This window comes from Musa acuminata, chromosome BXJ3-9 (assembly GCF_036884655.1).
Source record: "Musa acuminata AAA Group cultivar baxijiao chromosome BXJ3-9, Cavendish_Baxijiao_AAA, whole genome shotgun sequence".
Lineage (NCBI taxonomy): Eukaryota > Viridiplantae > Streptophyta > Magnoliopsida > Zingiberales > Musaceae > Musa > Musa acuminata.
Window position 1 is genome coordinate 477,938 of NC_088357.1, and position 16,101 is coordinate 494,038.

A 16,101-nucleotide genomic window follows, 5' to 3' on the forward strand; every position below is an offset into this window, starting at 1 on the left:
TAAGAGATTAAAGAAACAATGGGCGAGATTCTAATTCGTGTCATGCAATCTTCATGAAAAAAAAAAAAACTTTTTTTCTATCTCATTTGATTCTCGAATAACACCCGGATCCACTGGCTCATGACCTTGTGCATCGACCTAGTTCGTCATCTCTAAGGCCACACTCAAAAATCTAAGAGGCATGAGGATATGATCTTAAAAAAAAATAAAAAAAACCTAAATTTCGATAAAACCTTTTGTAGAGTGAGAGGGTTCACTTCTGATCTACTCAATACAAATACCCAGACAAATCCATATAATATATATTGCACCCCAACGAAGACAAAATCTACTCGACCTAAGGCATGAGAGATATAGGATGAATGGTGACACGTGACCACGTTTTACGTTTTCGTATTCACCTCAACTCCTTTATATTGACATCATCATTTTTTTTTTCTTTTGCGCCCTAGGTAAACACCAACTCATGTCAATTATGGTTTTTTTCTTTTGCGCCCTACGTGAATACCAACTCATGTCAATTGTGGTAGTGTGCTCTCTTAAGTGAAGAATTGGGTGATAGGGAATATTTCAATATCACCCTATAACTATAATCAATAGTTATATTGGAATCAATGTGGCATCTCAGAGTCGACATAGCAAACACGCTCGATACGACCTCAAAGTGACACAGCGGACTCGAGAACGATGCACAATCATGCCTAAGACCGTACAAAGCAGCCCCGTGTAGCGTGGAACCAGAACAGTCAATCCGTGTCGTCCGACGTAGATGAACCAGTCGCTTGGATTTTTGATAGTCATTAACAACCTATGTATCAATCCCCTAGTCAACGTCAAGGGGTAAATCTCGAGCACTCAACGCTACTATCAAAAACTGATTTAAGCTTCGGATGAGACGAACCAAGAATCCCCCTCCTAGTATCGACCTGTTGTGCAGGGACCTAGTGTCGAAAGTAATCCCAGCTTCCCCTTAGGGCCGACCTAGGAGACACCCACTACTGCTCTAACCTTACCCTCATCTCTACCTCGGAATGCTTATGTGGATGCCCTAGCACGATTAGGATCGCACCAAGCCTTGCCGACTCCTATGCCACTGTATAATGGATAATAATATTTTGACGCTAGAAGGAGGCCCGATATCACAAAAGCATCCACCAACAAGCAACCTCAGCAAATGCCCTGCCGAGGAGGCACTCGCTGCCCACTCTTTTTTCTCCCTCGGAGGTCAACTGTCCGTTCTCCTACAAATGGATGGGAACGCCTCAGCTCAAACCCCAGGGTGCTATTAGTACTTATTCAATGACCCCGAACTCTTAGCTCCTGGGGCCAATGTGACACAACTAGTGGTGCCCACCATGGCATTCCTTAGCCTCACCTATTAGGTGTAGACGCTGAAGGGAATGATGTAAACCATTGTACCCCTCATCCCCAAGCTAGCCCTGCAAGTGGCTCCTCCCCAATAGCTCCAGGGGGCTAATCAATATGTCACCATTGATGCACTAGTGGCAGGGAGGTGCAAGGAGTCAAACAAAAGACCCCGTGCGAAACAATCTCGAGGCTCACCCTTGGGACCACCCAAGAGGAGGCTTGACAGACCCGAGCCACCACTCTCGAGGCCCCCTCTACCACCTCTCAACTCATCCAGAATGGAGATTTTCCTCTAGATTAGTAAAAAACAAGAGCTCTTAAAGTAACTTAACCTGTTGAAGATCCCACGTGAGTTCAGGAACCGAACAAAGTATTGCAGGTTCCACCGCGACTATAGCCACGACACTAAAGAGTGTCGGGTCCTGAAGTACTAGATCGAGGAACTCATCCACAGGAGACATCTCGAACGATGCCTCCGAAGACCTAGGGAGCCCTCTTTGCACCCTCACGACCCAATCGAGAAGCAGATAAATGTGATTATCGGCAGTTTAACATTTAGAGGAGACAGTACATCCGAGTGGAAGGTCTATGCCCATGCCACAGTAGATAAGTGTCCTAGGCAAAGGGATAGCCCCGAGATCACCTTCAAGGTGGGAGAAGACGAATACCCCGATCACGATGATGCCCTGGTGATCTAGGACAGGATCGCCAACGCCTGATTGAAAAGGGCAATGGTGGACACCGGGAGTTCTGTCAATGTCTTATATCTCGACCAGAAGATTCGAGCCGTACACCTCAATCGAAGCGAAGCACACTAAGGCGAACTCGCTCCCGAAGTCGTGCACCTTGGCTAGAAGACTCGCTAAAGGCGGACATAAAAAAAAGGTGCATCTCGAGCCCCCCTACGAGGAACCTAAGACATGCCTATTGGGGGAGAAAATAATAGGAAATATTTTGGTATCACCCCACAATGACAATCGACAGCCACCTTGGAATCAACGTGGCACACATGCGTGGTACGATCATGAAGCGACGCACAGTCGTGCTTGAGATCGTACAAAGCCCCATGCGACATAGAACTAAAACAATTAGCTTGTGCCGTCCAAAGCAGACGAACCAGCTGATTGGATTATCGACGATCATTACAATTTGCGTACGATCGACGCTCGTGGAGAGGTATAAAAAGTTGGCTAGGGGGCGAATCTCGAGCACTCAATGCTACCACCAAAAACTACCTTAAGTTTGAGGGTCGAGCTGAGAATCTCCCTCTCGATATCAACCTGTTGTGCAGGAACCCAACGCCAGAGGCAATCCTAGCTTCATCGTAGGCTGACCCAAGAGACAACATCATCACTCCAACCTTGTCCTCATTTCCACCTCGTAACACCTATGTGGACATAATAGTATGATCGGGATCGAATCAAATCGTACCTGACTCCAAGACCACGACATAAAGAATAATGACACTTATACCTTCCCAAGCCACATAGCCCATCACATCAGACAATAATGCTTAGCTAGTTCGCGTCTTAATGCTAGAAAAAACTGATCATATTTTTCTTGCCGGAAGTCCACTTTGTCATTGCTCTACTAGATTTTTGGCGATGCAAGACACCACATGAGTTGTCAATCCTTCACATCATGATTCAGTTGGGTGCCTATTCATCATAAAAAACCAAAAAAATCTTTCAAACTAGAAGCTAGAGAAGTGTAACAAAACCATAAAATGGGAAAATAAATTTATAAGTCTCTTAATAATTTAACCCAAAAAAATTAACATATATCATCCACTGTTTTAAAACATTACACAATATGAACTTATTCTGTTAACACAAATGTTACAAGTCTCACAAACATAGATTGATGAGGTAGAAAGTATACTTGGTCTGAGCAGGTTGGGCGCTGGCCGTCCTACCCACGTCGGTCGACGCCGCACCGCGGACGCGAAATTCCCTCCGCGACGGACGCGTCCAGAAAATTAAATTTGGAAAACAAAACCATGGAAAATCCACTCGATTTCGTTCCACGCCTTCGCACCCGTCCCTTCTCTCTTTCTCCTCCTTTTTTACTCCCTCTTATTATTTTACGTCCGTTGTCGCCGATTACTAGTGTTTATTTAATGTTGGTGCGTGTTATATGATCTTCCGGCCCAAAGAACCCCTTGGAAACACAATACCACCCGCGCCCCTATATAAACCCCCACCACAACACCCCACCTCCCTGCCCAAAACACCCCCCTCCCTTTTCACACCTTCCCACGTTACCCCTTCGGCATCGCACTTTTTGGGTTCGCCTTTATTCTGTCTTCCCATTATAGCCCCACCAATCTTTCCTCTCCTCCCTCTTGATGCAGAGCTCCGGTGAGCAGAAGCGCCATCGCGAGGACTCCGACGAGTCGGAGTCGCCGGAGGTCAAGCGCCTCCGGGCAGATCTTCTCCTCGACATGCTTGATGACGATCCCGGCGCTGGTAACCAGGACCTCGAGTCGGTCATCAGGAGCTTGGAGAAGGAGATCGCCTATCCGTCGCCTCATTCCAAGCTACAGCACGAGCCGTCGGTCTCGGCGGGACAGCCCGAACTCGGGTATCTCTTAGAGGCCTCCGACGACGAGCTCGGCCTCCCGCCGACCGCAGCCGCTTCGTCGGTGGACGAGGATGTAGGAGCCGCTGAAGCGGCGGGGCTGGGAGCCGTGCCGGAGCCGGAGGGAGTCGGGTTTGGGCAGATTTGGGGTTTTGAAGATCCGATCGAGAGCTACGGGGGGTTCGGCCTGGAGAGAGAGATGGCGATGGTGGCGGACGAGGACGGGCTGGTGTTCGACTACCCCGAGGAGGTAGCATCGGGGCCATATGATCCGTCTGATCTCTTGTGGCGCCCGGAGTCGCTTCCCGCCGGCTGAGATGGCATCGGCGCTTATCGATCTTTTTTAAGGTTTTGTAGACTTGTTTTATGGTGACGACACCCACCATGTAAAGCCTTTTCATTTCCTAGGCAGGGAAACATGGAGGGAGAAGAAATAAAGACAAATTATGGACCAAATAAAAAATGATCATCTTTAGGGGTGGACGGTCTTTTTGAGATCGGAATCACTTTTGGGAAGGGGCGGTCGGTGGGCGGGTTCTTCACGCTTTGAGAGTCGTGGTGGGAACTGATGTGCGCGTTGCATTGCGCTTTCATTTGGTGGATGGAATCTGGACCGTCTATTCAATTCCGATCGCATCTGACGGGCTCTCCTGGTGGTGCCAAGAATCACGGTGCGTGGCTGTCACCGGTTTGATCACGTGACAGCTTCCTTCTCTTTAATTGGTCTTATCTGCTAATTTCACGGTCGCTGTTTCGTGATGAACCGCGGACACACAATCGAAGACATTCGGCTGAAGGGTAAACAAGTAATTACAAGCGATTCGATTTTTCTAGAAAACCTCCTCCTCCATTTCACTGTGGTGACCCTAACCATCTTTCGCCCCCAAACAACAACATCTCTTCACGCTCGGTTGCTCAGTCACCTGATGCGCCACCGCTTTCTGCCATTTGCTGGTTCGCTGCCTGCCATTCATCAAATTCCTACCGTCTGCTTTCTCTTTGTTTGCGCCGGAGATCGGAGCCCTTGAGAAGCACTATACCCTTGCCCAAGGAAGTACCGGTCGGTAAATCCATATTCTAGGCTCGATCTCCTCTGCCTTCTCTGTGATCCTTGAGTTTGTTGGTCTCTGGCTCTTCTTCGTGGCGGTGATTTTATGTGTTCATAGGGCGGTGGCGGCCAGGGTGAAGGTACTGAAGGCGGCGGCTAAGATCAGGAAGGTCCCGGCGGCGGAAGTCCTCGCTTCCCTGGCACTGATCAAGAAGGAGAAGGCTGAGCCGCCTTCGTTTCTTGAAACCCTCGGGAGGGACACAAGTCAGGAAATTGTTTCACTCGGAGGACTGATTTTAAGGAAACTAAGCCGGATTCTTGTTGCGGTTTCCTATATACATGTATATTAATCGTGGTACTGAGTTGATGTCTGATCAGAATGGATGTTCATGCTACTGCAGGAACTTCTATCTGTGGGAGGGAAGTCGGTGGTTGATGACAAATCTGCATTGGTTCGAATCATTGGAGGGTAAGGAAGTCTTCTTGTTCATTGGCAAAAGCGTTGGTTCGTCTTTCTTTTTGTTTGATAAGATACATACTGGTCTCCACTTCTTTCACTTTAAAGAAAATAATCCTCGCTCTTGTTTCAATGGTTATCGATGGTTTAGTTTCATGATATAGACGCTGAATAATAATAGTTCGTTTTTAAGGTCCAGGCATCGAGAATGCTACGAACAAGCATATTGCAGAAGGTTTCTTCTCCCACATTGAACGAGATGTGCTGCTTTGTCCCATTTGACTGCAGCATACAGAAAAGATGGAAGAAACCAGTGGATTCTGCACAAACTCGTCTGGAGAACAGAACAAGAGATCTCAAGCTTGACAAGCTGATGAATCAGTTGAAGAAGCTAAGGTCGGTAATGGGAGTTCATGAGCTAATGGCAAAACGTAGGGGTCACTACACATCCGTTCAGCTCCTCTCTAGATGGAAACACATGGTTGGCTTGAATACAGAAATAGGTGACTTTCTTCACAAGTATCCCCATATTTTTGAGACGTACATTCACCCTGTTAAGAAGAATCTTTGTTGCAAACTCAGCCAAAAGATGATCGATTTGATTGCGGAGGAAGCTAGGGTCATTAGAGCATCTGAATTCACTGTTGTTCAGCGTTTGAGGAAGCTTCTGATGATGTCAACTCTTGGAACGTTGAACCTCCATGCACTATGGCTTTCAAGGAGGGAGTTGGGATTGCCGGATGATTTCAGGGATTCAGTGATTCCAAAGTATCCAGATTGTTTTAGAGTTGAACTTCCTGATACCTTGGTACTCATCTCTCGAGATGCAAGTTTGGCTGAAGCTGAGATTGAGAAATGGAGGGAGAAAGAGTACAGAGAGAAATGGTTGGGTGAGCACGAAACCAAGTATGCTTTTCCAATTCAGTTTCCTACAGGTTTTAAGATCGAAAAAGGATCGAGAGAAAGGCTGAAGAACTGGCAGATGCTTCCTTACACAAAGCCTTATGAGAAGAAGCATGTTATCAGGATTTGCAATGTTCTGCGTTTTGAGAAATGTGCTGTCGGCATTCTTCATGAATTTCTGAGTTTGACAATGGAGAAGATGGTTGAGGTCGAAAGGTTGTCGCATTACAGAAGAGATTTTAGCATGGAAGTTAATGTGAGGGAGCTCATTCTTAAGCACCCAGGCATATTTTACATCTCCACCAAGGGGAGCACCCAAACCGTGTTTCTTAGAGAAGCTTACAGCAAAGGTTGTTTGATTGAGCCCAACCCTGTTTATGCAGTACGAAGGAAAATGTTGGACCTGGTTTCGCTGGGATGTAGAAATACCAACCAGAAGCGACGACTGGAGCAACTTGATGAGCGATGCGACAAGCAATATAATGGAGATCTGGTTGCTCAGATGGCAGAATGTCATGATGAAGAACATATCATGGAGGATCTCTGCAGCAGCAGTCTTCACGCTGATGAGGAAGATGCAGAGTGAAACTTGGGCATGGGCGAGGAGAACGCAAGGTAGTTTGAAGCTTCAAAATAGCTTATTCCCTGTGTGATTTTGCTCTGTTTGCAAAACATGATTTAATCAGTCCAACGGAGCTTACAATTTTGCCTTTGAAGAGTAAGCCGAAGCAGTAATATAGTATGATCTTGTCAATTTGATTAGCGGACTGGATGCCTTGTACCCAGTGTATCATAGGGTGGACGTCATAGCTCCATTGAAATATACTCTGTTCAATATTTTTTATCTTGTAGTCTCCTGTCTTTTTTTCTCTTTTCTTTTTCATGTGATTTTTTTGGTTCTTGTGTGTGTGTATCTTGGCACACTAGACAATCAATCATTCATGTTCTTGCTTTGAGGATAAAGGTTTAGTCAATACTTGTGGGGATTGTGAGGAGAAAATGTTCATAATGAAGGAAAATCATTTAGATAAAGAAGGATCGTCCAAGTTTTCAACTGTATCTTGTCACAAAAAGATTATCTTGTAACTATTTGTTCTACAATGTTGTCTTCTTGTAAGAAGAAAACCAATGATGACCAGCATATTTATTTTCTTTGTTTTTAAGATTAATTTTTTACTAATCTTAATGATGATAAAAAATTTATATAATTGATCTAAATAGTCAAGATTTATATATTTTTTTGTTATTGTTGTTTCATAACTCGACTTTGTTTTATTTTCCATAACATCAACGACGTAGACCCACTAAAATTTAGCCAAAAAAAAATTAACTGGTAAACTATAATGATATGTAGTCATAATTACAGAATTACAAGTTGTGGGATGTAGCTGACGTGGAGCCCCCATTTTGGTCCATGTTTGCCTCGGTTTGACATGGCTATGGATTGAGATCTACCACAATCCACCGTGCGTTTCTCCTCCTTGCTGGACCGTAAGCGCATGTAAATAAATGTGCATCCTCGGCACACCCAGTGACTACAAAGACCCCTCCCACGGTCAAAGTTTAAATCTTACGAGGCCAGTGATCGATGATATCGTTGTGTGATCCCCTAAATGAAATTTACCTGTCAACTTCCAGCTTTCCTTTGATGAGTTCTCTAATAACCTAAGTCACACAAAGAATAATAATAATAATAATAATAATAGATATGTATTTGTTTGCATAAGAATAATCTATATTAAGATAAGCATACATTACGACCGCAACTGAAGGCGCCGACTACATCTTCTTCCCAGGCATTTTGAAGCAGAGCCGGGGCTAGCACATCGACACGTGCCCGTCGACCGTTAACTACCTGCCCAGGATTCCGTGTCACGTGCCATCGACACCATCAATCCCCCTTGTATTAATATTATTATAAATACGCCCCATCTCCCCGTCTCCCGACTCCCATTCTTCCCATCTCCAATTTTCCGCTCCGCTTCTTCTTCTTCTTCTCAACCGGCAGAATGTATACTTCCATCGTCGCCTGCCCATCGCTCCACCCTTCCTCGTTTCCAGCCCGACCGTCGGACCGTCACGCCGGACCGCACCTTCCGAATCGGCAGAGATCGATCGAAGTCGCGGCAGGGAGGGACGGCTACGGATGGGACTACAGCGGCGGCGGCGGGCTTGTCGACGAGAATATGATCGTGCTCAGGAAGAGGATCCACGAGATGAAGATGGCCGAGAGGAATTATGAGGCGCCGTCGGAATGGATGGACTGGGAGAAGCGCTACTACGCCAGATACCACGCCGACGTCTCCGACATCCTGTGCTTGTTGCAGACCCTACTGATGAACACAAGGCCTAGCGTCGCCATCGGATTGATGGCGGTGCTTGCGTTGAGCGTTCCGACGTCGGCGATCTTGATCTTGTTCCATCTGATCCAGGCCTCGAAGTGGATTCTGGCCGGAATGCATCTCGGTTGAGTGGCGTTTAATGTCTGTGTACTCCACTTGTTCCATAGCTTTATAGAATATTACAATTAATTCGTTCAGTCCTGCCATAGATGCTTCAGCGAGCAAATGAATTATGGATGTTGCGTGAGGTAATAATCGAGGACTCGCTCGACGCTTTTGCAAAATCCGACTGAAAAGGGAACGAGTACAGCAGTGTTGGCTGATGGTTTCTTAAGGATGAGACACAAGTAGCAGAACCCTGCAACGGTCGTCTTCTCCATCAGTAACGTGCTTCAAGTAAAGCGGAGGAGCTTTTCGTGGATCCAAAACTGATACGATCGATCATCGGAGCCGCTCGTAAAATGGGTCTCTGGCTGAGGCATGTTCATGCTCGATTCTACCTCCCAAAAAAAATCTGAAGTGGCTTGATTAATTTATATCATAAAATCATCAGCAAGATCGCCAAACTTGAAGCGTCTGTATGCCTACTTCGTTGTTTCTTGATGCGATGATGGTTCCGTTCCTGTCGGGGACGGAACATCTGGCAGCTACGCGTAAGCTTCGAACCTCGACGAGGATGCTTACGGATAAATGTACGAGATGAAGGAATGACAGCCCCGCTGCCTTGCGCTCTGTTTCCAGGTGAGGCCTGTATAGTTTAAGCTGAAGCCTAGAAGCAACAAGTGGGTATAGATTTTGGTGCATCCGCCCACCCACCACTCACACCGGGAGCTAATTAACGCGGTCTGGATAGGATCATATCTCCAGCTATTTGGATACTCCCACAAGTAAAGAAGGGACCCGATCCTCAAATGATTGTTGTCAAAATCTAGCGCGTATACTGCAATCATCATAAAATTAATTATCTTCAACACTTGGCTACGCTACGCTACATTCCACCGCCCAAAACTCTCTGCATTGCTTGTGGGGTTTTCGTGTTTGGATCGATGTCTCCTCCGTCTTTAGCTTAATTTTCTACCTTGGCAGTAACACAGGAGCCAAAAGAGAATAGTATTATTACCATCCTACTTTGGATTGGATGGGAAGCAGAGAGGTAGGGAGGAGGAAAGAGCGGATGCTGCCCCCACACGCCTCGGTCTGCAAAAACCCCAAATACCAGCCGCTTCATGGCTTTCACCATCAGCGAGAGAGACGCGCAATCAGTGTCCCAAGCAAAAGGTCTCATAACTTACAGTCGAAGAATCTCCTTTCGCCGTTAACCCAATTCTGTTCCGCATAGGAGGAGGATGAATCCTGCCTTCTTCTTTGTGATCACACCCGACAGTAACATATGTTTTTGTCTTCACGTACCTGTCAATCTCCGGTATAACGAGCCCCACCACGATCTGGCCAAGTTCAATGCACCATTTCCATGGTGAAGTAATGGTATCGATGTCAGGCGCTTTCTTGTCCCGACGAGATGACTTCGGATGGGCGTCCTTCGCAACTAAGCAATGAAGCCTCGGAACTCTCCCATTCTCACACTGTTAAAACTCCACTAGCTTAGCGGCCCGCCGTCCACTTCGAGAATTACATCAGTGCTTTCCAGCGTGGGCTATCATCACCGTAATAATTAGATTCCCTTGTGAAGGATCGATCCCATCTCATCTGAATTATCATGTCACAGAAGCCGAACGAAAGCTCATCTGCCATGTACATTGCTAGCATAAAACCGTTCGGCCAATCCATCAGATTACAAGTGTGATCTCTGTCTGCTTCAGAGTCAACTGTTTCGTGATGCATTTATCGTGGTGTCATAAAGAGAGCATCTTTGGGTCGCAATTCCAATCTTCTTGCTCTGTTGGTACCGTCACAGGCCACAGGTACTTCAATTTCTCATGGCACATGTCGATAGTACACGATGAAGCAACTTTTATATGTGGAAGAAGCAACTCCCACATGGTTGCGCCAGTTCCTGAGAAAAAGCAACCATGAAACAAAGGAACATCCACTTCTTTTACTTACACCCATAAACAACCCTCTAGATAAGGAGCTTGTTCGTTCCACGCAATACCTACATAAATCCAACCCGCAACCAAATCAAGTTGAGTCGAACACGATTGATGTCTACCACATCATTTCACATGATGTGTGTATATATATATATATATATATATATATAAACTCGGAACATTGGTTCATCAATCCTCTAAGAGGTAAATTCTGTTCTATGATCTGTCGATGATTAGCGTTGCAGCAAATTTATCCATTGCCACAATATGATCATGCACGAAACGGAATATGACTTTGCTTCATGGTTTTTAGTATGGGTTATATCATGGCCACAAATAATAATAATAATAATTATTATTATTATTATTGGGGGCAGTTGAGATAGAAAGAATGTGTGTTATTTCAAAACCACACGGTTTTTATCTCCCTCCAAAAATTTCTCAACCCGGCAAAAGAAGATGGCAATTTTCTCCTTCCGTCCGCCCTCGCTCTCGCCCTCTCCTCTCCCCCAACCCAAGCGTTGTCCTTTCCTCACACCCCCAATCGCTCCTCTTTCCGTTGCCTCAGAGCCTCGCCGCCGCCGGATCCTGCGGCCGGGGGCAGCCGCGCCGGAGATCGGAGCCCTAGAGGAGGACCAGAGGAGCACTGTGCCCTTGCCCAAGGAGGAATCGGTCGGTAAATCCAGATTCTAGGCTCGATCTCCTCTGCCTTCTCTGTGGTCCTTGAGTTTGTTGATCTTTGTCTCCTCTTCGTGGCGGTGATTTTATGTGCTCATAGGGCGTGGCGGCCAGCGTGAAGGTTCTGAAGGCGGCGGCGAAGACCAGGAAGGTCTCGGCGCCTGAAGTCCTCGCTGCCCTGGCAGTGATCAAGAAGGAGAAGGCTAACCCGTCCTCGTTTCTTGAAACCCTCGGAGGGACAGAGTCGCCGGGGAGGACTTGGATGCTTATCTTCACCGCCCAGGTGAACTCGAGTGCCTGTTACCGCTCTTTTGGCCGCTTAGCCTTCCTTCTCACTGGCATTTGATATGAGGGCTGTTGCCTTTAGGGTCGGCTGGAGAAGGGTCGATATTTCCCAGTCACTGCAGTTCAGCGATTTGACGCAGCGGTGAGAAACTTATAGATACGACACATTTCGATTACTTTTTATTATAAACATGCAGCTATTTGCCCTTTTACTGCATTCCTTATTCCACTAATTGACGATCAATTGGTCCTTTATTTGGGTGTCTTGATTGTGTATCGAGACAAAGAATCTTTTCGACAAACCCTAAAATGTTATTTGCACTTCTAATAGGTGAATCTGTCCAGAAAGAGAAGAAACAAACAAACCAGTATTACTGAATGTAGATTGATTCATTTCTAATTTTTGCTAGCTCTTTTCTGACAAATATCCAGCCTCCAGTCTGGCATTTGCTGTATCTAGAAGTTCCCTTGTAATTCGGTTTTAGATGATAGTGGGATTTTAGTCAACCCGGATGATCATCCAACAGATCAAGCTGATAGATGAGCAAGGTAGAAAAGTTGAAGCCTACTGAGAGATTACCAAGCCGGCCATAATTTGTTAAAAAAGAGAGACCTAATGCTGCACGATTATAGTGTTATCACAAACTAAAATCAGAGGAGGAATGTTGTTAATCACTCTGAAAACCAAAGAATCACTGCTTTCTTTGAAACTTGACTCAAACACAATCTTTACTTAAAGCAGGGGCAGAAGATTATATTACTTAAAGTAAGATTGTAAACTTTTAATGTAGTAGCAGCAACACCTAGGGACAAAGTTTCGGATGAAAATCCTTTGAATTTAGAAACACATGAATGAAACCATGCATTCAAACTATTCTCATATTTGAATACTCATGCAAGGCTATTTCTAGAAAAATTGATTTAAGGATTCATGCTAACTGTAAATGTTCTAACTTCGAAAAAAAAGAAGAATTTTTTACTTTCTTTTTCCATAAAACCTTTTTCAAGTCTGCCAGTACTCACATCTGGTTCTAAACATTTAATGTAGTAGCAGCAGCAAAAGCTAGGGGAAACATCTCATATTAAAAATCCTTATAAATTAGATATGCATGAATGAAATCATGGATTCAAATTATACTCATGAAAGACCTATTTCTAAAAAAAAGTGATTTATTGATTTAAGCCAACTCGAAGTGTTCTATCTTAGAAAAAAAGATTCCCTTTCTTTCCTTTTGTATAAACCTTTTCAAGTCTGACAAAGTGCATAGTCACATCTGAAAAGTTGCACATATATATATATATATATATATATATATATATATATATCATTATGAGTCCAATTTATTTGAATTCGTGCTCCCATGTTTAACAGACATCCTGGTGCTGTCAAAAAAATGTTTGATATTATGTTATATAATGTGATTACTCTTTATCAATAATACCTTCATAAAATCAATCAACTGTCTTGTTGTTGGTATCAGAATGTGTCTGCATTAGTTTATGAAAAGAGCATTTGTAGCTAATTTGTTGAGTGTGCACGTGAAAAATGTTGGGAGGAAAAATGACTTTCTGCACTATAGTTCATGGTAACTCTCGTTTAATGTGGGTTTGTTTTGATGCTTATGAGTGGACCATGATGGCAAGATTACTAGTACACAAATTGGGTTTTATGAGAAGACATAGTCGTAAATAGGCATTTTGGAAGGACAAGTATGATATTTGTTAAGTATATAGGTCTAATTCTCATTAACTCTGCATGTCCTCGAAGCAACACTATATTTCATTTTTTATATGTATAAAATTAATTATTATACTCATCAATTGGATGAATGAGATTGTTGCTTTTGTAGCTGTAAATGTTTGAGACCCTTATCTAATTTCTGCTGTGTCATGAAAGCTTCATTACCATATAGATAATAGTTACGTCTATATTTGAGTTTCATTTTTGATGATGAAAGCATTATCTCTAAAAGCTGATGACTAACTTTGGAGATGGTAGATTTATTTACATGGTTGTCAATTTTCCCTAAGGAATCATACAACTATGTTACATAGGAAGTGCTTATTTTTCTCCAATAACTTGTATGACGACTTTAAGCAATGGTATGCATGCTAATGAGGTTAGTGCTCTCTGTTGAGGGTATCAGTTGCAAAATCAATTAATTTGTTCGTTCCTACTAAGGACCAATTGAAACAGCATTCACTCAATTGGTAGGGCATACAAGCTTTTGAAGTATCATTTACTTTGTCCCGGATGAAATGAATATTTAACATAAATGATTGGCAATTATTCTTGATTTTGTTGTTTCAAATACCTGTATTATGTATGTAATGGAATTTCTCAAAGAAAGGTACGTGTTATATTATATCAGTTGCTCATTATTCATGAAAAGCTAATACAGGCAAACATTTGGCTGATGGACTATTCCCATGTTATTTTCCTTTCATGTGTGATTCCTTGTGTTGTTAGATGATTTATCTTGAAATGCTTTAGAAATTTAATAACTTGGACTTGGATATCAGGCAAAAAGGATTGAGAATGGAGTATATCTGGGGCCTATTGGATGTCTGACTTTTGAGGGCAAATTTTCATGGAAGAACAGAATGTTGGCATTCATTTTTGAGAACATCCGTATAAAGGTTGGGCTACTTGGTCCGTTGCAAATTAATCTGGGACAAGCAGAAAGGGAGCCCACTACCAAAGATCCCTTCTTCATTTGGTTGTATATAGATGAGGAAATTGCAGTTGCACAAGGTAGAGGTGGAGGCATCGCATATTGGTGCCGATGTCATCGTGTCACATAGTTAATTTTTATATTCGTTTTTGTTCGTAGCCTTGAATGAACTTGAAGTTCATTGAACTTCTAAAGTGTACTCATCTATGTATTTGTGTTCATTCTTAGTCTTGAATGAAGAGAATGAAGTATTGATGCATTAGAATTACGCCCACTTCCTGATTTCAGATGCTCCAACTTTTGTTGTCAAAAGAGGGGAGGCAACTGCCCAGTGCCCTTTGCTGACCATGCTGCTCTTGAGCATTTCATTTGACAGTCTACCTAGTTGTTGGATTGTGGTCATGCATATGTATATATTACCCTATGATTGTCCATACAATGGCATGCCACAGCTCCGCGGTGGCAGTCGGATGGTTGGAAGATGAGACTAATATTGCTGGAAGCTTTTTATTGACAGGTAGTGGAGATGGGTAGATGATCGACGGGTGGAAGCTTTTTATTTTCTTTAGGAGTCTCTTCGGGCCCGGCCGAGTGGGTATTTACTTCTATGCACATGCTCCAGATAAATCTTATCCGTCCAGTATATAAAGGGCTTTTGTGCGTGCTTGGTTACGTTGCTATTCCCTCGCGGCTCACTCAACTCTTTCTCACACAGATGCCCGAACTGGTCATGGCGGACTCTCCACGGTCCCTGATCGACGGGAGCACGTTGGCGGCTCTCTCCCTGGCCCGTGCCGGCGTGCAACACATGTTCGGGGTGGTGGGCATCCCTGTTACCGCCGTCGCCACCCGTGCAGTTGCTTCCAGCTTCACCTGGAAGACTGGTGGTCGCTGTTGAAGGGGATTCCGGTTTTGGATTCAGTGCCATGGAAGTTGAGGTAAGCTCTCAATTGATGTGCCATGTGCGCATATTGTCATGTTAATTGTGTTATTCTTTGTCCTCTTTATAAAAGGCATCCACATATTACTGTATGGAATTTGATCATTAAGTGAAAAGAGAAACATATATAGATCTGCTTTCTTTTTCATCTTTTAAAGTTAAAGTTTATACAATTAATGCATAACTACACAATAACAAATTTCCAATTAAATCCTGACAATACGCTTCCAGTATCTCCTTCGGAAAGTATGTATTGTTCTATTGCATTGGAAGTTCTCATTGGTCTTGGGCGTCTTGCAATGATAATGTCTGCTTGGGTGTATACTAAATATGGGATTGTCTGGTACATAAGGCTCTTGGTAATGCGGGGACTAGGGAGGATCAGACAGGTACACAGTCTTTCCCTAACAGGCAGGGAAGTTATTTTCATGATTTGAGACCTAGTGTACAGGAAAAGAAATTGTTTTCTGTTTGTCACTGGACTTTAAGTCATGAATGTGTCATAATCAAATTGTGATTGTTTTGAGAATGTAATTTTCTGTGGCAGGGCATGTTTCTATTCACCTATGATTTCATTGATAGTGTTTCATGCTTATATGATCCCAGAGGCAATGCTATCAATTATAGCTGTCTTTGATCTCCATCTCAATATTGAAAGTTGAGTACAAGTTCTCTATTTTCTGATCTTATCTCAAGTCCACTTAACATTTATAGAGCTGATCCTTTCCCTGATGTTTGGGGTTTAGTTTATTGGGATACTTAAAAAGTATGTGA

General features: G+C 43.8%; 4 protein-coding genes across 6 annotated transcripts; all 4 read left to right on the plus strand.

The window, feature by feature from the left end:
- The first annotated feature begins 3,574 nt into the window (after window positions 1–3,574).
- Window positions 3,575–4,443, plus strand: LOC135649597 (uncharacterized). Its single transcript, XM_065168117.1, has one exon. It carries the CDS (start codon window positions 3,716–3,718, stop codon window positions 4,262–4,264), a length of 549 nt encoding a protein of 182 aa, XP_065024189.1. The 5' UTR covers window positions 3,575–3,715; the 3' UTR covers window positions 4,265–4,443.
- Window positions 4,444–5,129: 686 nt separating this feature from the next.
- Window positions 5,130–7,200, plus strand: LOC135649595 (protein ROOT PRIMORDIUM DEFECTIVE 1-like). 3 transcript variants are annotated; one of them, XM_065168115.1, is made up of 3 exons: window positions 5,130–5,260; window positions 5,398–5,465; window positions 5,647–7,200. In XM_065168115.1, the coding sequence occupies exon 3, from the start codon at window positions 5,662–5,664 to the stop codon at window positions 6,940–6,942; it is 1,281 nt and encodes a 426-aa protein (XP_065024187.1). In that variant the 5' UTR covers window positions 5,130–5,260; window positions 5,398–5,465; window positions 5,647–5,661; the 3' UTR covers window positions 6,943–7,200. The 3 variants fall into 3 exon arrangements, with proteins under 3 accessions (XP_065024187.1, XP_065024188.1, XP_065024186.1); XM_065168116.1 differs by having other exon boundaries at window positions 5,653–7,200; XM_065168114.1 differs by having other exon boundaries at window positions 5,255–5,465.
- A 1,165-nt stretch (window positions 7,201–8,365) lies between these two features.
- Window positions 8,366–8,827, plus strand: LOC103996591 (uncharacterized). The gene has a single exon (XM_009417522.3). It carries the CDS (start codon window positions 8,366–8,368, stop codon window positions 8,825–8,827), a length of 462 nt encoding a protein of 153 aa, XP_009415797.2.
- A 2,320-nt stretch (window positions 8,828–11,147) lies between these two features.
- On the plus strand, window positions 11,148–14,655 carry LOC103996592 (uncharacterized). The gene is made up of 4 exons (XM_009417523.3): window positions 11,148–11,421; window positions 11,528–11,710; window positions 11,795–11,854; window positions 14,236–14,655. The coding sequence occupies exons 1-4, from the start codon at window positions 11,209–11,211 to the stop codon at window positions 14,515–14,517; spliced, it is 738 nt and encodes a 245-aa protein (XP_009415798.2). The 5' UTR covers window positions 11,148–11,208; the 3' UTR covers window positions 14,518–14,655.
- The last annotated feature ends 1,446 nt before the right edge of the window (window positions 14,656–16,101 follow it).